General features: G+C 35.9%; 1 protein-coding gene across 1 annotated transcript in view; it reads right to left on the reverse strand.

Annotated features, from left to right (window-relative positions):
* Positions 1 to 22,693, reverse strand: part of CHM (CHM Rab escort protein) — a 195,883-nt gene that overhangs the window by 113,139 nt on the left and 60,051 nt on the right. The window contains exon 5 of the mRNA XM_082864245.1: positions 4,692 to 5,079. Coding sequence (XP_082720371.1) covers positions 4,692 to 5,079 — 388 coding nt within the window. The remainder of the gene's footprint in view (positions 1 to 4,691; positions 5,080 to 22,693) is intronic.

Here is a 22,693-nt window from a genome sequence, read left to right on the forward strand (position 1 = left end):
ATATTACCCAAAGCAATCTACAGATTCAGTGCAATCCCCGTCAAACTACCAATGGCATTTTTCACAGAACGAGAACAGAAAATTTCACAATTTGTATGGAAACACAAAAGGCCCCAAATAGCCAAAGCAATCTTGAGAAAGAAAAATGGAGCTGGAGGAATCAGGCTCCTGGACTTCAGACTATACTACAAAGCTACACTCATCAAGACAGTATGGCACTTGCAAAAACAGAAATATACAGGATAGAAAACAGAAATATACAGGATAGAAAGCCCAGAGATAAACTCACACACCTATGGTCAACTTACCTTTGATAAAGGAGGCAAGAATATATAATGGAGAAAAGATAGCCTCTGCAATAAGTGGTGCTGGGAAAACTGGACAGCTCCATGTAAGAGAATGAAATTAGAACACTTCCTAACACCATACACAAAAATAAACTCAAAATGGATTACAGACCTAAATGTTAAGGCCGGACACTATAAAACTCTTACAGGAAAACTTAGGCAGAACACTCTTTGACATTAATCACAGCAAGATCCTTTTTGACCCACCTCCTAGAGAAATAGAAATAAAACAAAAATAAACAAATGGGACCTAATGAAACTTAAAAGCTTTTGCACAGCAAAGGAAACCATAAACAAGACCAAAAGGCAACCCTCAGAATGGGAGAAAATATTTGCAAACGAAGCAACTGACAAAGGATTAATCCCCAAAGTATATAAGTAGCTCATGCAGCTCAATATCAAAAAAAAACAAACAGCCCAATCCAAAAATGGGCAGAAGATCTAAACAGACAATTCTCCACAGAAGATATACAGATTGCTAACAAACACATGAAGTGATGCTCAACATCACTGATCATTAGAGAAATGTAAATCAAAACTACAATGAGGTATCATCTCACACTGGTCCGAATGGCCATCATCAAAAAATCTACAAATAATAAATGCTGGAGAGGGTGTGGAGAAAAGGGAACCCTCTTGCACTGTTGGTGGGAATGTAAATTGATACAGCCACTATGGAGAACACTATGGAGGTTCCTTAAAAACTTAAAATAGAACTACTATATGACCCAGCAATCCCACTACTGGGTATATACCCTGTGAAAATCATAATTCAAAAAGAGTCATGTACCACAATATTCATTGAAGCACTATTTACAATAGCTAGGACATGGAAGCAACCTAGGTGTCCATCGACAGATGAATGGATAAAGAAGATGTGGCACATATATACAATGGAATATTATTCAGCCATAAAAAGAAAGAAATTGAGTTATTTGTAGTGAGGTGGATGGACCTAGAGTCTGTCATACAGAGTGAAGTTAAGTCAAGAGAGAGAAAAATAAATACCGTATGCTCACACATATATATGGAATGTAAAAAAAAAAAGAAAAAAAAAAGAAAAACAATCGTTATGATGAACCTAGGGACAGGACAGGAATAAATATGCAGACATAGAAAATGGACTTGAGGACACAGGGAGGGGAAAGGGTAAGCTCGGACAAAGTGACAGAGTAGCAATGACATATACACTACCAAATGTAAAACAGATAGCTAGTGGGAAGCAGCTACATAGCACAGGGAGATCAGCTCTGTGATCTGTGACCACCTAGAGGGGTGGGATAGGGAGGGTGGGAGGGAGACACAAAAGGGAAGGCATATGGGGATATATGTATACATATAGCTGATTCACTTTGTTATACAGCAGAAACTAACACAACATTGTAAAGCAATTATATTCCAGTAAAGATGTTAAAAAAAAAAAAAGCCTATACAGAGCATAACCAGCCAAAAAAACCCAAACCAAAATAAAACAAAAAACCATTAGTTTGAGTACGCAAGAGGTTCAGTACAGTCGTTCTGTAAATCAGTATCAGTTAGGTAAATCTTTTAAAACTATTATATCAGTCTAACATTGTGCATAAGAAACAAAATTGACACTGCTTTTTTAAAAATCAATTATCCTGACTAAATATGGCATGTTACTTCATTACCTTCAGCCTAATAAACTACACAACTGATATAGCTCATGCTTTTAAGAATATATTGCCAAGTCTTAATTCTATAATTATAATAAAAGTTACTTCAAATACCTTATTTGTTTAAAAACACAAATACTCAAGATTCAGTGATCCCTCAGTATCATAATAATTTCACAAATATTAATATATCAAACACAGAATGTATTTTAAGATCTAATAAACCTTAAGATTTAATTCCAGCTTTAAAAATAAAGCATTTAAGATACCACTGAAGAGTGAAAACACATTTCAATAAAAACTACATAACCTTTTGTCTGAAGCTTAGAAATGATTATGTACCATATTTAAACCTAAGCTTCTTTTCCATCATTATGTAAGTGACCTACCATAGCAATTTCACAGTGGTGAGAGGCTAAAGAATACTTCAATTTGATTATAATAATGGCAACTAAATTAAATAATTAACAACTCTTGCTTCACTTGGCATGTTGGTTTCATAATTATTAAGGGTATGGACTTTCTTTGAAATGAGTTTTATTTGTAAGAACTTCATCTTTGATCATCTTCTCTATAAGCATAAGCAGTAAAGTACTATATTTTATTTAACTAACCTACCCTGAGCTATAAGATTTCTTTTTAAAAGGCTGTATATAGGGATGAGTTTTGTAAACTGTAAAGCACCACAATACTTGTCAGTTTTATCATGATGACTCTGAAATGGAATGCATGTAGAAATGTCAAATAGTTTGGCGATATCAAATTGGACTTTAGGAAAGAGGTAGGGCTTCAGACAGATATTTGTCAATCACCCTACACTCAGATGCAATAACTGCAATTATTACAACAGATGGAATTTCCTAGGAGTAACTGATTGACCCAATGTCATGGAATATACTGCTTTCCACACAGTAAGTACTCAATAAATGTTCATTAAATGACTCACTTTTAAAAAATGATAATAAACCTCTTGTATTGCTATGGTTATACATTCTTTAGCTACCCCTGCTTTTGTAGGATGAGTACAGTAAATCATTATTAGTTATTTTTTAAACATGTGAACCCATGAAACCTATGCAGGACAAAATACAACTGCCTTAACGTGTTTGTTTTTAATTTACCCTAAGAGAACCACTATTATTAACTGTTCAAACTTGTGAAAATACCCAGAAATCTCCTCCAGAGTCTCCTCAAATATCTCAGCATCTAATTAAACTATCTCCCCCTGCACCACAACCAGCATGCATTTTCTTATACAACTGAATCATTTCCTACAATAATTCCAAAAATTCTAACAGCACTTCTTTTACCATTTCCCTTTGCAAGATTTATACTATATTTCAGCTAACATAAAGGTTAGAGACTTTTATGAAGTCGTCTTGATTCTTAACCACCATTCACCGTTTCTTTCAGTTAAGCATTTCAAATTCCAAGTAACTAATTCAAAATGAAAATTTCAGAACAAAACCTATTTGTTACTTGACTACTTCAGTGTTTTGTCTTATTTATTGTTTTTTTTTAATTCTTTCCTGCTCATGAGAATAGGAAGACTATTAGTGAGCTATGATTTAACTTCCACCCAGGAATTAATAGCCAAGGTAACATGGAAAGAATGCTAGATTTCAAAGGATGGCAGGATCAAAGTAGGTGGAATAGATGGTACAGAAATATTAGGTAGGACCAAGGCAGTAGCCAACTCAGACCAAGGCAGAATCAGGCACAGAGAGCTATGTCAGAAAGAAACTATGAGTAGTAAAAAGATATTCATATTTTCAGGCATCAGGTTCAAAGATATCAGCAGTATGAGGATGTGTGATTGGATCAGCAAAATGTGAGGAGCATTAGTCCCTCTCTTTATAACCTGGAACTTCAGGAGAGCACATTAAATAGAAAAGCCTAGTTTTGAGGCAAGTCTGATGTTATTCACCACCCTCTCCTACTTCTTTTCAATTTCTCGTTTGCCCTCAACTTACGGTATTTGGTCTGTTTCTTTCTACTTTCACCTAGCCCTATACTGTAACCCTTTAAGGCCATTACCTTTTATGTTACTGGTTTTCTATGCTTTTGCACTAAATTAGCCTTGCTTCCCATAAACCCAGTACAACACTATATCCTCCTAAGACTCAGGAACCTCTTCTGAAGTCATACTGACCTAACATTAGAGGTAAGGATAGAAAAATAACTGAAATAAATAGCATTCTTACCAATCTCCCTGCCCCCACTACTATTAAATTATCCTCCAAAGTCCTCACACCTGAACCGATAATTTTCAAAAATGCATTGTTTTTTTCAAAATGTTCATCATCATATAGATGTTAAAATAGTTACTATATAAATAAGGGCTAAACAAAAGTTCATTTAATAGATTGACTATAAATAACATGGATCTGTAATTAGGTTCATTAGACTTTTTTCTTGGTAGAATTCATAGTGCCCATGCAGTAGGAGGAGAATATTAGGGTGGAAAACGTGTTCCAATACAGAAGTATCCTTGATATAGTACTGAGCATTCTTAATGTGTTTTTAACTATGTTTAAAGAATATTTTAATGGAGCTATAAACTTCAGATACTATCTCTTTATAAAGTAAATGTTCTACATTTCAGAGAATAAAATTATTAAAAGTGGGTTTATGGACCCGGATGCTATTTTCAATCAATTAAAATTTAGTATTGTTCTATGAAAAGATGGGTAAAACTGGTACTTACCTTTGACACCAAATCAATATTAAATCTCCTGCCTTCTTTAATAATTTGCGAGTAAGTAATCCTATTTTTCTTTGGTTGCTCTGCAGTTTCTTCGGCCATAGGCACATTTTCACTTGTTTCCTTTTCTGAAGTTGAGGGCACAGAAGATTTATCATCACAATGGTTTTCTTTCTCCCCTGTCGCTTCAAAATCATTTACTTCTAGGGCACCCTCTGGATCACTGCTTGGAGTGTGTTCTGTGGGTATTTCACAGCTTGAAGTACTTAATGACTGATCTTCTGTAGGCAGGCAGGCAGAATCTGCAGCTTCTGTGGAGTTTGCAGATGTCACAGAAGCGTGATTTTTCTGCAGTGCACCAGCTTCTTCGACATCTTCATGCAAATCCTGACTAATGAGAAATTATAATAATAATCCACACCAGGCTTTTGATAATTATACTTGGCTACCTTTTTTTATTATTTTAACTTTCAATGGCAATTTTTATTTCTTTACCTCATTTATCTTGGATGCATTGCTTTATGTGAGACACACACATTAAACATTCATCTGTTAAGGTTTCAATACGATATGAAACATACTTAAGATCTGAAAAATATACATAAAGATTTCAGGGTTTAGCAGGCCATGCCATGTGTGTGTGTGTGTATTTTTTTTTTTTTTTGGTGAAAAGCAGATTCTTATTTTTTTATTTAATTTTTATTTTATATTGGGGTATAGTTGATTTACAATATTGCATTAGTTTCAGGTATACAGCAAAGTGATTCAGTTATATATATACATATATCCATTCTTTTTCAGATTTTTTTTCCCATATAGGTTATTACAGAATATTGAGTTCCCTGTGCTATACAGTTAGTCCTTGTTGATTACCTATTTTATATATAGTAGTGTGTATGTTAATCACATGTATATTTTTGAGAATTTAAGGCAGACAGGGGAACTGCATTTTAGAAACAAATCAACACAGTGCTTACAAGTACATCCCTCAGAATAAAAAGATCGAGGTTCAAAGCCTCACCCTAGGACTAGATAATTCTGTGAATGTAGACAAGTTGTTTATCCTCTCTGACCTAAATTATCCATCTATAACATAGGGATAATACCACCTACCTCACAAGGTTGTTTTGGAGATTAAATGAAGTATCACATGCAAAGAACCTGACACAGTGCCTGGCACACAGTAAATGCTCAACAGTGGTAATTACTGTTGAGCAAAGATTATTATTCAAAGATTATTACTGTAGTGTGACAGAGCTAGAAAAAAACTGCTGTAAAAGTGTAAGTTGGCTTATCACAATGTGGTATCTTTCTGAATTCTTTCCTGCTGTACTTTGTTTTATAGTTAGTGTCTATTACTTTCCTGGAAGCGCCACTTCCAAAGTTATTACTAGAGTGAACATTCTCAGTCCATTATTGCCTTGATTGACACAACAGGCTCCCGTTCGCTGTGCCTGCATCATGTATCTCTCCATGATGTTTTATCCTCCACAGAACCTATGTTTTCACTGAATTGCCCTACTGCTCAACACTAAAAATGCCTTGTACATGACAGGCTGTGGGAAGTAAACATCTGCTAACTGATTGCTCAAGAACTAACAGCAGTTCTTTCTCATATTGAATCTCAACCCTACTCCACAAAATCTTCCTCTTCCAGTCTCTAAACCAAATCACCTTCTTTATCAACCATCTTCTTTGTCTCATCTCTCCTACTTTCTGAAATGGCATCTCTAACTCCTAATTTATCAACTCAAATCTCCATGATTTGGCCCATGTTAATTGCTTCTTCTGGGCTATTCTTCCCACTTCCTGTAATATCACAATTCCCTCATCCCCAAACATAATCACATACTTCACCAATTGACACATTTTAAGAAAAAGTTTAAATTTCACTTCCAGGAAGTCTTCCTTAACCCAACCACACTCATCATTCTGTTACTCCATGCCCCATAGTACACACATGCAGTTTACACCTTGCATTTATTTATCAGTTCCTTGTTAATAGCCTTTTGGCTGTCCCATATATACTTTATCTTCAACTAGACTTTATTCTCCTTGAGGGAAGACCCTAACATCTTGTCTTGAGTGCACCTCACAACACTTACTGCACTGCTCTATAGATGTGGTATTTAATAAATACGTGATGAATAAATGGTTTATACAAGCAAAAGATGGAAGTATAAATATACATTTATATAAAAAATTATAAATACATATTTATAAATATACATATTTAAATATGAAACAAACATTTGTATTATAGAAAACACATAAAACTAGGACAGTAAAAAACAATAAACTTTACATTCAAAAGTTTGTGGGGAGGAGCTTCAAGATGGCAGAAGAGTAAGACATGGAGATCACCTTCCTACCCACAAATACATCAGAACTACATCTATATGTGGAACAACTCCTACAGAACACCTACTGAACGCTGGCAGAAGACCTCAGACCTCCCAAAAGGCAAGAAACTCCCCATGTACCTAGGTAGGGCAAAAGAAAAAAGAAAAAACAGAGACAAAAGAATAGGGACGGGACCTGCACCAGTGGGAGGGAGCCGTGAAGGAGGAAAGGTTTCCACATACTAGGAAGCCCCTTCGCGGGCAGAGACTGCGGGTCGCAGAGGGCGGAAGCTTCGGAGCCACGGAAGAGAGTGCAGCAACAGGGCTGCGGAGGGCAAAGCCGAGAGATTCCCCCACAGAGGATCGGTGCCAAACAGCACTCACCAGCCCAAGAGGCTTGTCTGCTCACCTGCCGGGGCGGGCTCGGGCTGGGAGATGAGGCTCGGGCTTCGGAGGTTGGAGGTCGGATCCCAGGGAGAGGACTGGGGCTGGCTGCGTGAACACAGCCTGAAGGGATCTACCAGGCCACAGCTAGCCGGGAGGGAGTCCGGGAAAAAGTATGGAGCTGCTGAAGAGGCAAGAGACTTTTTCTTGCCTCTTTGTTTCCTAGTGCACAAGGACAAGGTATTAAGAGCGCCTCTTAAAGGAGCTCCAGAGACGGGCACGAGCTGCTGCTATCAGCGCAGATCCCAGAGATGGGCATGAGACGAGAAGGCTGCTGCTGCAGCCACCAAGAAGCCTGTGTGCACGCACAGGTCACTATCCCCACCTCTCCTCCCGGGAGCCTGTGCAAACCGCCACTGCCAGGGTCCAGTGATCCAGGGACAACTTCCCTGGGAGAACACACGATGCACCTCAGGCTGGTGCAACGTCATGCCAGCTTCTGCCGCCACAGGCTCGCCCCGCACACTGTACCCCTCCGTCCCCCCGGCCTGAATGAGCCAGAGCCCCAGAATCAGCTGCTCCTTTAACCCGGTCCTGTCTGAGAGAAGAACAGACACCCTCAGGCAACCTACACGCAGAGGCGGGGCCAAATCCAAAGCTGAACCCCTGGGAGCTGTATGAACAAAGAAGAGAAACGGAAATTTCTCTCAGCAGCCTCAGGAACAGTGGATTAAATCTCCACAATCAACCTGATGTACCCTGCATGTGTAGAAAACCTGAATAGACAACGAATCATCCAAAATTGAGGAAGCGGACTTTGGGAGCAATGATATATATAAATTTTTCCCTTTTTCTCTTCTTGTGAGTGTGTATCTGTTTGCTTCTGTGTGTGATCTGTGTCTGTATAGCCTGTCTTCCCTTTTTTAATTACTTAAAAATGCTTTTTTTACTAATTATTTTTTTTATTTTAATGACTTTATTATATTTTATTGTACTTTATTTTATCTTCTTCTTTCTTTTTTTTTCCTCCCTTTTATTCTGAGCTGTGTGGATGACAGACTCTTGGTGCTCCAGTCAGGTGTCAGGGCTGTGCCTCTGAGGTGTGAGGGCCAAGTTCAGGACACTGGTCCACAAGAGACCTCCCAGCTCCACGTAATATCAAACGGAGAAAATCTCCCAGAGACCTCCATCTCAACACCAAGCCAGCTCCACTCAATGACCAGCAAGTTCCCGTGCTGAACACCCTATGCCAAACGACTAGCAAGACAGAAACACAACCCCATCCATTAGCAGAGAGGCTGCATAAAAACATAACAAGGCCACAGACACCCCAAAACACACCACCAGATGTGGACCTGCCCACCAGAAAGACAAGATCCAGCTTCCTCCACTAGAACACAGGCACCAGTCCCTTCCACCAGGAAGCCTACACAACCCACTGAACCAACCTTAGCCACTGGGGACACACACCAAAAACAACGGGAACCATGAACCTGAAGCCGGTGAAAAGGAGACCCCAAACACAGGAAGAAAAGCAAAATAAGAAGACAGAAGAAAACACAGCAGATGTAGGAGCAAGAAAAAAACCCACCAGACCTAACAAATGAAGAGGAAATAGGCAGTCTACCTGTAAAAGAATTCAGAATAATGATAGTAAAGATGATCCAAAATCTTGGAAATAGAATAGAAAAAATACAAGAAACGTTTGACAAGGAACTAGAAGAACTAAACAGCAAAGAAACAGTGATGAACAACACAATAAATGAAATTAAAAATTCTCTAGAAGGGATCAATAGCAGAATAACTAAGGCATAAGAACAGAAAAGTGACTTGGAAGATAAAAGAGTGGAAATAACTACTGCAGAGCAGAATAAAGAAAAAAGAATGAAAACAATTGAGGACAGTCTCAGAGACCGCCGGGAAAACATTAAACGCACCAACATTTGAATTATAGGGGTCCCAGAAGAAGAAGAGAAAAAGAAATGGACTGAGAAAATATTTGAAGAGATTATAGTTGAAAACTTCCCTGATATGGGAAAAGAAATAGTTAATCAAGTCCAGGAAGCACAGAGAATCCCATACAGGATAAATCCAAGGAGAAACACACCAAGACACAATTTAATCAAACTATCAAAAATTAAATATAAAGAAAAAATATTAAAAGCAGCAAGGGAAAAACAACAAATAATACACAAGGGAATCCCCATAAGGTTAACAGCTGATCTCTCAGTAGAAACCCTACAAGCCAGAAGGGAGTGGCAGGACATATTTAAAGTGATGAAGGAGAAAAACCTACAACCAAGATTACTCTACCCAGCAAGGATCTCATTCAGATTTGACAGAGAAATTAAAACCTTTACAGACAAGCAAAAGCCAGGAGAATTCAGCACTACCAAACCAGCTTTACAACAAATGCTAAAGGAACTTCTCTAGGCAGGAAACACAAGAAAAAGACCGACAATAACAAACCCAAAATAATTAAGAAAATGGAAATAGGAACATACATATCGATAATTACCTTAAATGTAAATGGATTAAATGCTCCAACCAAAAGACATAGACTGTCTGAATGGATACAAAAACAAGACCCGTATATATGCTGTCTACAAGAGACCCACTTCAGACCTAGGGACACCTACAGACTGAAAATGAGGGGATGGAAAAAGATATTCCATGTAAATGGAAATCAAAAGAAAGCTGGAGTAGCAATTCTCATATCAGACAAAATAGACTTTAAAACAAAGATTATTACAAGAGACAAAGAAGGACACTACAGAATGATCAAGGGTTCAATCCAAGAAGAAGATATAACAATTGTAAATATTTCTGCACCCAACATAGGAGCACCTCAATACATAAGGCAAATACTAACAGCCATAAAAGGGGAAATCGACAGTAACACAATCAAAGTAGGGGATTTAACACCCCACTTTCACCACTGGACAGATCATCCAAAATGAAAATAAATAAGGAAACACAAGCTTTAAATGATACATTAAACAAGATGGACTTAATTGATATTTACAGAACATTCCATCCGGAAACAACAGAAAACACATTTTTCTCAAGTGCTCATGGAACATTCTCCAGGATAGATCATATCTTAGGTCAAAAATCAAGCCTTGATAAATTTAAGAAACTTGAAATCGTATGAAGTATCTTTTCCAACCACAATGCTATGAGGCAAGATATCAATTACAGGAAAAAAACTGTAAAAAATACAAACACATCGAGGATAAAAAATACACTACTTAATAACCAAGTGATCACTGAAGAATTCAAAGAGGAAATCAAAAAATACCTAGAACAAATGACAAAGAAAACACAAGGACCAAAAACTTATGGGATGCAGCAAAAGCAGCTCTAAGAGGGAAGTTCATAGCAATACAATCCTACCTTATGAAACAGGAAACATCTCAAATAAACAACCTAAACTTACACTTAAGCAATTAGAGAACGAAGAACAAAAAATCCCAAAGTTAGCAGAAAGAAATAAATCATAAAGATCAGATCAGAAATAAATGAGAATGAAATGAAGGAAACAGTAACAAAGATTAATAAAACTAAAAGCTACTCCTTTGAGAACATAAACAAACTTGATAAACCATTAGCCAGACTCATCAAGGAAAAAAGGAACAAGACTCAAATCAACAGAATTAGAAATGAAAAAGGAGAAGTAACAACTGACACTAGAGAAATACAAACGATCATGAGAAATTACTACAAGCAACTATATGCCAATCAAATGGCCAACCTGGAAGAAATGGACAAATTCTTAGAAATGCACAACCTTCCGAAAGTGAACCAGGAAGAAACAGAAAATATGAACAGACCAATCACAAACACTGAAATTGAAACTGTGATTAAAAATCTTCCAACATACAAAAGCCCAGGACCAGATGGCTTCACAGGTGACTTGTATCAAACATTTACAGAACAACTAACACCTATCCTTCTCAAACTCTTCCAAAATATAGCACAGTGAGGAATGCTCCCAAACTCATTCTATGAGGCCACCATCACCCTGATACCAAAACCAGTAAGATGTCACAAAGAAAGAAAACTACAGGCCAATATCACTGATGAACATAAATGCAAAAATCCTCAACAAAATACTAGCAAACAGAATCCAACAGCACATTAAAAGTATCATACACCATGATCAAGTGGGGTTTATCCCAGGAATGCAATGATTCTTCAATATACGCAAATCAATCAATGTGATACACCATATTAACAAACTGAAAGAGAAAAACCATATGATCATCTCAATAGATGCAGAGAAAGCTTTTGACAAAATTCAACACCCATTTATGATAAAAACCCTGCAGAAAGTAGGCATAGAGGGAACTTTCCTCAACATAATAAAGGCCATATATGACAAGCCCACAGCCAACATCATCCTCAATGGTGAAAAACTGAAAGCATTTCCACTAAGATCAGGAACAAGACAAGGTTGCCCACTCTCACCACTATTACTCAACATAGTTTTGGAAGTTTTAGCAGCAGCAATCAGAGAAGCAAAGGAAATAAAAGGAATCCAAATTGAAAAAGAAAAAGTAAAGCTGTCACTGTTTGCAGATGACATGATACTATACATAGAGAATCCTAAAGATGCTACCAGAAAACTACTAATCAATGAATTTGGTAAAATAGCAGGATACAAAATTAATGCACAGAAATCTCTGACATTCCTATACACTAATGATGAAAAATCTGAAAGTGAAATTAAGAAAATGCTCCCATTTACCATTGCAACAAAAAGAATAAAATATCTAGGAATAAACCTACCTAAGGAGACAAAAGACTTGTATGCAGAAAATTATAAGACACTGATGAAAGAAATTAAATATGATACAAATAGATGGAGAGATATACCATGTTCTTGAATTCGAAGAATCAACATGGTGTAAATGATTATACTACCCAAAGCAATCTACAGATTCAATGCAATCCCTATCAAACTACTACTGGCATTTTTCACAGAACTAGAACAAAAAATTTCACAATTTGTATGGAAACACAAAAGACCCCAAAGATCCAAAGCAATATTGAGAAAGAAAAATGGAGCTGGAGAAATCAGGTTCCCTGACTTCAGACTATACTACAAAGCTCCAGTAATCAAGACAGTAAGTATGGTACTGGCACAAGAACAGAAATATAGATCAATGGAACAGGATAGAAAGCCCAGAGATAACCTACGCACCTATGGTCACCTTATCTTTGATAAAGGAGGCAAGAATACACATTGGAGAAAAGACAGCCTCTTCAGTAAGTAGTGCTTGGAAAACTGGACAGCTACATGTAAAAGAATGAAATTAGAACACTTCCTGACGCTATACACAGAGATAAACTCAAAATGGATTATAGACCTAAATGTAAGGCCAGACACTATCAAACTCTTAAAGGAAAACATAGGCAGAACACTTTATGACATAAATCACAGCAAGATCCTTTTTACCCACCTCCTAGGGAAATGGAAATAAAAACAAAAATAAATAAATGGGACCGAATGAAACTTAAAAGCTTTTGCACAGCAAAGGAAACCATAAACAAGACGAAAAGACAACCCTCAGAATGGGAGAAAATATTTGCAACTGAAGCAAGTAACCAAGGATTAATCTCCAAAATTTACAAGCAGCTCATGCAGCTCAATATTAAAGAAACAAACAACCCAATCCAAAAATGGACAGAAGACCTACATAGACATTTCTCCAAAGAAGACATACAGATGGCCAAGAAGCACATGAAAAGCTGTTCAACATCACTAATTACTAGAGAAATGCAAATCAAAACTACAATGAGGTATCACCTCACACCAGTTAGAATGGGCATCATCAGAAAATCTACAAACAACAAATGCTGGAGAGGGTGTGGAGAAAAGGGAACCCTCTTGCACTGTTGTTTGTAATGTAAATTGATACAACCACTACGGAGAACAGTATGGACATTTCTAGAAAACTAAAAATAGAATTACCATATGATCCAGCAATCCCACTACTGGGCATATACCCAGAGAAAACCATAATTCCAAAAGACACATGCACCCCAATGTTCATTACAGCACTATTTACAATAGCCAGGTCATGGAAGCAACCTAAATGCCCATCGACAGATGAATGGATAATGAAGTTGTGGTACATATACACAATGGAATATTACTCAGCCATAAAAAGGAACAAAATTGAGTCATTTGTTGAGACATGGATGGATCTACAGACTGTCATAAGAGTGAAGTTAAGTCAGAAAGAGAAAAACAAATATCATATATTAACGCATACATGTGGAACCTAGAAAAATGGTACAGATGAACTGGTTTTCAGGGCAGAAGTTGAGACACAGATGTAGAGAACAAAGGTATGGACACCAAGGGGGGAAAACCACGGTGGGGTGGGGATGGTGGTGTGCTGAATTGGGTGATTGGGATTGACATATATACACTGATGTGTATAAAAATGATAACTAATAACCTGCAGTATAAACAAACAAACAAACAAAAAACAACTAATACTAAACTTTCTTTGGGTTATTTGTATGGAAATATGTTAATTTAAATGTTTCAGACATTACATGAAATTTCTAGAAATCTTATATGTTTTGGTATGATAAGTCATAATTCTAGTTATTACTTTAAAATGTGTATCTCTGAAATAACTAAATTTCCTTGTCAATTGCATTATTATGAACTTTCATCAAATCTTTAACCGTAGTCATTTTTAAGTCTTTTGTCATTTACAGACAGTTCTGGGTGTACTGTGATGCTTTTGCAAAAATGTTCCTATAAAAGGGTTTCATCTTCAAGGAATTCATGGAAAAGACTCTGACAAGTACAGGTTTCTGGTAACTGACTATACTGCTGAACTGAATGAATAAGCATTTTCAGAACTCTAATGGAAAACTGATGAATTCATAAAAGTGCTAACAAAAGATCAAGATGAAAAAAATATTAATTACATGGGACTGAGTGAACTGATGAGGATGATTATAATTTTTGTGACTTTCTGTTTGAATTAAAAAATAAAAGTCCCACAAGGACTCAGAGGCAAAAAATATACAAATCAATTTTCACTGCAAAGTAAAGGAGCTGTTCCAGTGGAGGATTACTGGACTGAATGTCAATATTATGACATAGTATGAGTGTGTTTTGTGTTTGGTAATTTCAATCATTGTTGCTTTTGTTGTGGTCATCCATTTACAATGCTTGGTGTCAGTTTATTTATCTCTTGTAAAAATAAAATGTAGTGTGTGTGTGTGAAAAAAACCAAACAACCCAATCCAAAAATGGACTCAAGACGTAAATAGACATTTCTCCAAAGAAGATATGCAGATTGCCAACAAACACATGAAAGAATGCTCAAGATCATTAATCATTAGAGAAATGCAAATCAAAACTACAATGAGATATCATCTCACACCAGTCAGAATGGCCATCATCAAAAAATCTACAAACAATAATTGCTGGAGAGGGTGTGGAGAAAAGGGAACCTTCTCACACTGTTGTTGGGAATGTAAAGTGATACAGCCACTATGGAGAACAGTATGGAGGTTCCTTAAAAAACTAAAAATAGATTTACCATATGACCCAGCAATCCCACTAGTAGGCAGATACCCTGAGAAAACCATAATTCAAAGAGTCATGTACCAAAATGTTCACTGCAGCCGTATTTACAATAGCCAGGACATGGAAGCAACCTAAGTGTCCATCAACAGATGAATGCATAAAGAAGATGTGGCACATATATAGAATGGAATATTACTCAGCCATAAAAAGATACGAAATTGAGTTACTTGTAGTGAGGTGGATGGACCTAGAGTCTGTCATACAGACAGAAGTAAGTCAGAAAGAGAAAAATAAATACCGTATGCTAACACATATATATGGAATGTAAAAAAAAAAATGGTCATGAAGAACCTTAGGGGTAAGACGGGAATTAAGACACAGACCTACTAGAGAATGCACTTGAGGATACGGGGATGGGGAAGGGTAAGCTGGGACAAAGTGAGAGTGGCATGGACATATATACACTACCAAACGTAAAATAGATAGGTAGTGGGAAGCAGCCGCATAGCACAGGGAGATCAGCTCGGTGATTTGTGACCACCTAGAGGGGTGGGATACGAAGGGTGGGAGGGAGGGAGACACAAGAGGAAAGAGATATGGGGACATATGTATGTGTATAACTGATTCACTCAGAAACTAACATACCATTGTAAAGCAATTATACTCCAATAAAGAGTTTTAAAAAAATTAAAAATAAAAAAAATAATTAAAAAAAAAGTTTGTGGGCAGTGAACAAAAAGTGCCTCTTTGAAATTAACACAAAAAAACACTACAATAAGAAAGGTTACAAGGAAAGAATAACTTATTTTAAATGTTAAGAAATAAAATACCATGGTTACTGTTATAATATAGTAATTTCAATTAAATATAATGAAAAAAGGATGAAATCATTAACGTCAAAACCATTTTCAGATCTAGGAAATGGTAGTGGGAAAATTCTAGTCCTGAATGTATTTATTAACCTTTCAGATTCCCCATCTATGAAATGGGAGATCATTCATCTGCCTTAACTTTCATGAGGGTTTTGTAAGATTAATGAGCTAACATATATGAAGAGTATTTTTCATGAACTCCAAAAGGTTAATCAAACATGAGATATTAATCAATCCTAAGCTATTGTTAAATTTCCCACAGGTCAACAGGCAACTCAAAACATGTGTTCTTAGGTTTGTAATCACATGTTGAAAGCTCTCTGGCCACATAACCACGTAAGAGCACCACTGCCATTAAGCAACATTAAAAATGAAGAGCAATAATATGAAATGTGATTTGTATATTTTCTACAGAATTGTTCATGCTTTGTATTCACTTTCATTAGTTTGAAAACCAGTAAACCAAAGTGTGTTCCATGAGGGATCTAAGGTGACAACTTTCAGCAAAAAGTTCCACATCTAAAGATTAAACTAAGAAATGGCAGGATAATTAATTATACTTTACAGGTAAGACAGAATATGGCAATTTCTCTTATTACAGAGCATGATGATGACACCACGAAAATTGAGCACAGCTACTATCTGGTCAGTGGCTCTCTATTATATTCTGAAAAAGAGAGCTTTCTAGAGTGAATGAAATGCATTAACCAGTACTGGACAATCTGGAAAATATAAGTCCAAATACTTAATTAAGGGTATAAGTTTAAGGAAAGGAGTTATTCTTTGTGAATTTGTTTTACATGCATAAGCTATTAAGTTTTACTATTCTCAACATCATAATCTGGTGAAATTCCTAGCACTATGGAAAACACATGCAATAGAAACACTATGGTTTCCTTACTTTCCATTAACGACAACTAAAATATTTTTTGGAGTTCTGCCAACATTGAATTTAATACCTAACTAGAAGTTATAACGACACCAGAAAACTCCCCAAATTCCACTTAATTCCTCAGCAAGCAAAATTCTGTTCATCAAAAAGGACTTATCGTCCCTCAAATTTAAAACTTTATACTGTGGTTAAAAAAATTTTTTTTTTCTTAAAAAAATAATTCAAACTTTGGAGAACACCTCAGAATAATAACTCAATTTTATTAATTTTAAAGTTTGAAAAGTATAAAAACACATTTGCCATTTGTAAATGAATGTGGCTGAATTATAAGCTCTCAAGGGAAACTTTGAGTTCTAAAACACTACTATGATTTTAACATACAAAGGGGAAAAATCTGCATCATTAGTTCTTATAAAATTTTTCAATATGAAAATAAATTGACAGATGAAATCTAATGTCACATATTGCTTATCTGAATTTCAAAGGATATTTACAATACAGTGTAACAGTATTTTTGAGATAATTTTACCTAATTGCAACTGCTGAATAACTGCTTAGTTGAATGCACTTTTTACCGCTTGCCACAATCTACATATAACTCTGAGAATTTAGGGGTATAAATTCTGATATTATCTAGTATTGCTTATCAATTAATGGTAGTAACAAGGGAACACCTCAAAGTGAATATGTCTTATTAATGCCTTGTAACAGTCACCCTTTTAGATAAGTCAAATGAAAAATTGCCAACCAGCTGGTTAATTTATTCAGCACAGGTGTTCACTATTTATTTTTCAGTCATTTGCACCTTTTTTCCCCACAGTATAGCTTGTTGCAGAAATTGTATTCTTTTACTTTGATGTATGCACTTTGTGCTAAGGCCATTCACTTTTGATTTGCACAGTACACGTTACACTGCTACCCAGCTGTTTATTCCTGCAAATAAATGTTTAATGGTTACTCATAAGAATCAGACTATCAAAAAGTTGTTGTTCCAGAAAACAGCAATATAAAAAAACCACTGTAGTCGATTTTGAATTGCTGCAATATAATATATTGGTAGATATATTTCCTTATTTGTTACCAACTTAAAATGTTAACACGTACAGTAGAATATAGCTGAAGTATCAACCTCTTGTCACATTTCTCCAAGAACAAAATAGCATAAGGTGGTGTACAGCAGGTACTATTGGTTGCCTACTCAACAACGATTACTGTCTTCCTCCCTGCCACAAGAGCTGCAATTTTGTTCCAATATCAGGCAGAAGATACCCAGGACTAGGGGATGGATCATGACTGATTAAAACCAATTATGGTAATTTTACTGCCCTTTGTTAGTGACTGATTTAAGAGTGAGCTGATTATCTAGTTTTAGCCAATGAGACAAGGGAGAATCTGCTGGGGGCTTTGGTAAAGACTCCCTAGTATAATAGTAACAAACAAACAAAAAAAAGCATACACATGTTAGAAGAAAATCTCTCCCCCTTCATTTCACGTTGAGATTTCTGCTGTGTGAAAACCTGTTCAGAATCGTGGCAACTATCTTGTAACTCTGGACAGGAAGCTAAGAGAAGTGCTGGGGACCTACCCCAACTCTGATGTGATTAAGATTCTCAATTAGTGAATTCTGCAACAGGACCAACCAACCCACCCACCTGCCTACCCTCCCACCTACCCATCCACTTTTAGTTGGGCACTGTGTCACTTATAGCCTAAAACAAACTTACTTGTACACAGTGGTAAATTATAGCTTCCTCTAAATTATAAAGCTTATAGGTGATTTTTCATTTTTTTTAAATTTTGTATTTCTTTCTTATTGGTATTATTACGTTTTTGCTTAAAAGGCTCATGTTACTTATAAAATTTTTTAATTAAAGTTTTAGAACCTAAAGTAAATAAACAGAATTTTAGATGAGTATTACAATGTCTTTATTTTAGTATCAATCCATGAAAGAGCTGGTTCGTCTATAAATCTAAGAAGCAAGTTTTCATCCTGTTTTAACATTATCACGCCAGAACAGGGGAAACAATGTTTAGTATTATGCAAAAAAAGAAAGGACAGAAAAGGTACAAGTTCTTGCCAATATTTTAGAAAGATAAAAATCTCTTCTCACTAAAGAAACTACATGACATCATGCAATTAATAGGCAATCATCTTTTACCTAAGAACTGTTTGGGTTTGCGTGGATTAATGTACTGTGCCTTTTCATCTTCTGTTGGATATTTAAAACCAGAAATAGCAGCTGCTTTTATCCCCTCACCTAAACTACTGTATCTTGTGGCGTACAAACTACAGTCACAACAACTAAAGGTTACTGGATTCATCCCTTATCTTCCGAACATTGGGAGTTAGGCACTTTCATTCCCCAATATAGGTATAATTACTTTACAATTCTAAACACTACTCTAGTAAATTAAAGAAGTAAATGTACTTCTTTAGGTGCTAGTCTTCACAAAGGAAATACTTTATTCACTTGGTGGAATGGCTTCCTTGATACGCATACATGTATTTATCTGATTCCTGAAATACAATGTGACACAATGGAAACAGCACAAACTTTTGAGTTAGATAGATGTGGGCTCAAATCCTGGCTCTCCTATCTCTGGCTCTCCCTGGTCATAGCATAGATTAAATGAAACTGAATGAAATAAAATATGTAAGGAAGCAAGTTATAGCAGCTACCACAAAGATAATATCCAATAAATGCTATAGTTCTTTTATTCTTCCCTTCTATAAGTCAACTGTATAATCACAAAATTTGTTTCAAAGAAAGATAATCTATGTATAGCAAAAGTATTTCTGGCCCAAACTAGAGATTAACTCACCTATTACAAGCAGCATTCAGGGTAACAAAGCACTGATAAAACAAAACAATCTGGGTAGTTTTTTATAGAATTTGTGTTAACTGGACTTAAGTTATGAAAAGAGACTAATCCCCACAATTTCTATTTTAATATTTAGCCTAACTATGCAATAACCAAAAAATACTAACTTTAATGTTCAAAAGATCACTAAAACCTTTAGATTGAACACTTAAGAATTATTTTTGAAAATAAGTAAAGTCAACAATCATAAAAAAAAATAATGTGCTATCCTATATGTTTACATTAGAATATGGTGTTACTGACTTGCCATGTAGTTTGAGGTATTTTCCAAGCAGTGGTGATGGGTTTGCACTGATCTACTTGAATCCTTGCCCTGTCCTCCTTGTAATCAAAGATTAAAAATCAAAAGGCTACTGGTTATGACTATAATATTGTTTGTGGCCAAGAGATAGACACTATTCTTCCTTGATGAAATATCAAGTGACATCTACAAGAATCAAACCATAGATTTTGGCCTAATAAACGTCAATTCTATAAGCTAACTCATCTGGTCTAAGATGGGAAGACAAGTCATAATATTTCAGCATTCATATCATTATAAAGCTATCTTTACATGATATTTTGGAAATTTACCAAAATATCAATATTTAAAACAATATTCTATATGCATAATTTACCAGGGATTGAGGTTTGACTTCTCTCTATATGCCTGATGCAACTAAATAAACTCTTGGCATGAATGACCATTAAAGTGTAAGGTTTTTGGTAATTTGTCATTTGGTCAGATTGTGGATTTGACTTGCATATGCTGAGAGAGTAGTGTACAAGATCAAGATAATTAGCAAGTGAGAGAACCTAAATGATTGCCCAGCATTAGTGTATAATTACAAAGTCCTCAGGAAGTGATAATAACTTCCTTTATGAAAAAAATGCTCATTAAGTGAGCCTAAGGATAAGTAGAAAATACAATTAACTTGCAGTATGTGGCTACGGACAGAAAACACATGACTCTCAATAGAAAATAGACTAAAAAAAAAAGTCAATAGAAACGAAGACGTAAAACTGTTCCTCTTTGCAGAAAACATGACTTCCTATGCAAAAATCCCAAGGAATCTACCAAAAAATTCCTAGAATAAGCACGTTCAGCAAGATTTCAGGATAAAAGATGAATGCATAAAAACCAATTATATTTCTAGATATGAATAATGAACAAGTGAAAACCAAAATTAAAAAAGCAATAATACCACTTACAATTGCACTGGCTCCAAAGAAAATTAAATACTTAGGTATACAATTAACAAAACATGTACAGAACTGGTATGCTGAAAATTACACAATCCTGTAGAAAGAAATCAAAGATGACCTCCCTAAATGGAGAGGCCTACCTTGTCAATGGATTGGAAGACTCAAAATGATAAAGACGTCAATTCACCCCAGGTTGATCTGTAACTTTAGTGCAATTCCTATCAAAATTCCAGCAATGTTTTCTAGACATGGACAGGCTTATTAAAACATTTATATGGAAAGGCACAAACTGTAGAACAGCTAAAACAATCTTGGTAAAGAAGAATAAATTGGGGGAAATCATTCAAACTGATGTTAAGTCCAACTGTATAGCTGCAGTAATCAAAACAGTGTGATACTGGTGTGGGAAAAGACATAGACATCAATGGAACAGAAAACAGAATTCAGAAACAGACCATCCAAGTACAGTCAGTTGATTTTTGACAAAGATGCAAAAGTAACTCAATGGAGGAAAAACAGCCTTTTCAACAAATAGTACTGAAGCAACTGGATATCCATAGGTTAAAAAAAATGAACATTGACCTAAACCTCACACCTTATACAAAAATTAAAACTTGTAAACCACATATCTAACAAGGGATACATTTAGAATATATAAAGAACTCTTAAATCTCCACAGGAAAAAAAAAGTCCATCCAATTAAAAAATGAGCAAAAGACATGAACAGATATTTCACCAAAAAGGACATATGGGTGGCAAATAAGCACATGAAAAGATATTCAAAATCAGCCATCAGGGAAATGCAAATTAAAACCACAATGAGATATCACTACTACACACCTATAAGATTGGCTAAACTAAAAAAGTTACACCACCAAATGATGGTGAGGATACGGAGAAACTGAATCACTCACACATGCCTGGTGGGAATGTAAAATGGTACAGCTTCTCTGGAAAAGTCAGTTTCTTCTAAAACTAAACATACATATGACCCAGGAATTGTACACTTGGGCATTTATCCCAGAAAAATAAAAATTTATGTTCACACAAAATCCTGTAAACCAACATTTATAGCATTCTTATTTGTAACAGACAAAATGGAAACAGCCCAGATGTTCTTCAGTGGATGAATGACTAAATAAACTGTGGTACATTGCTACCACGGAATACTACTCAGCAATAAAAAGGGACAAAATACTGATGCAAGCAACAACCTAGATGAATCTCTGGGTAACTATGCTGAACGAAAAAAGCCAGTGGCAAAAGGTTACATACTGTACAGTTCCATTTACATAATGTCCTCAAAAATGACAAAATTATAGAGTTGGAAAACAGATTAGTGGTTGCCAGGAGTTAGGACTTTGGGGAAGGAGATGAGGTGTGGCTATAAAATGGCAACAGGAGGGATCCCTGTGGTGATGGAACTGATCTGTTCTCTGTGGTGATGGTTACATGAACCCACATATGTGTTAAAACTGTACAGAATGAAACACAGACACACACACACACACACACTATATCCACAAAATGTAACAGTAACATCAATAACACATATGTAAACAGCAATAACAACAAAAAGCCAGGAACCTGCACCATATTCTTCATTACATATTTACAAAAGGGGATTCACAAGGAATTTTGTGATGTATCCCACAAGAACGTCGAGGATCTACTACATAGTGATATCCTTTCTTAGGGAGAAAATGAGGGAATTTTCTAAGAGCACCAAAAGTAATCTTTTAAAATGATAAAATTTTTATTTTAATCAGTTTTGTTTTTTTGGTTTTTTTTGGCTGTGTTGGGTCTTTGTTGCTGTGCGCCGACTTTCTCTAGTTGCGGCCAGTGGGGGCTACACTTCAATGCTGTGCGCGAGCTTCTCATTGAGG

The sequence above is a fragment of the Leucopleurus acutus genome (assembly GCF_964270905.1).
Source record: "Leucopleurus acutus genome assembly, chromosome: X".
In the NCBI taxonomy this organism is placed as follows: Eukaryota; Metazoa; Chordata; class Mammalia; order Artiodactyla; family Delphinidae; genus Leucopleurus; species Leucopleurus acutus.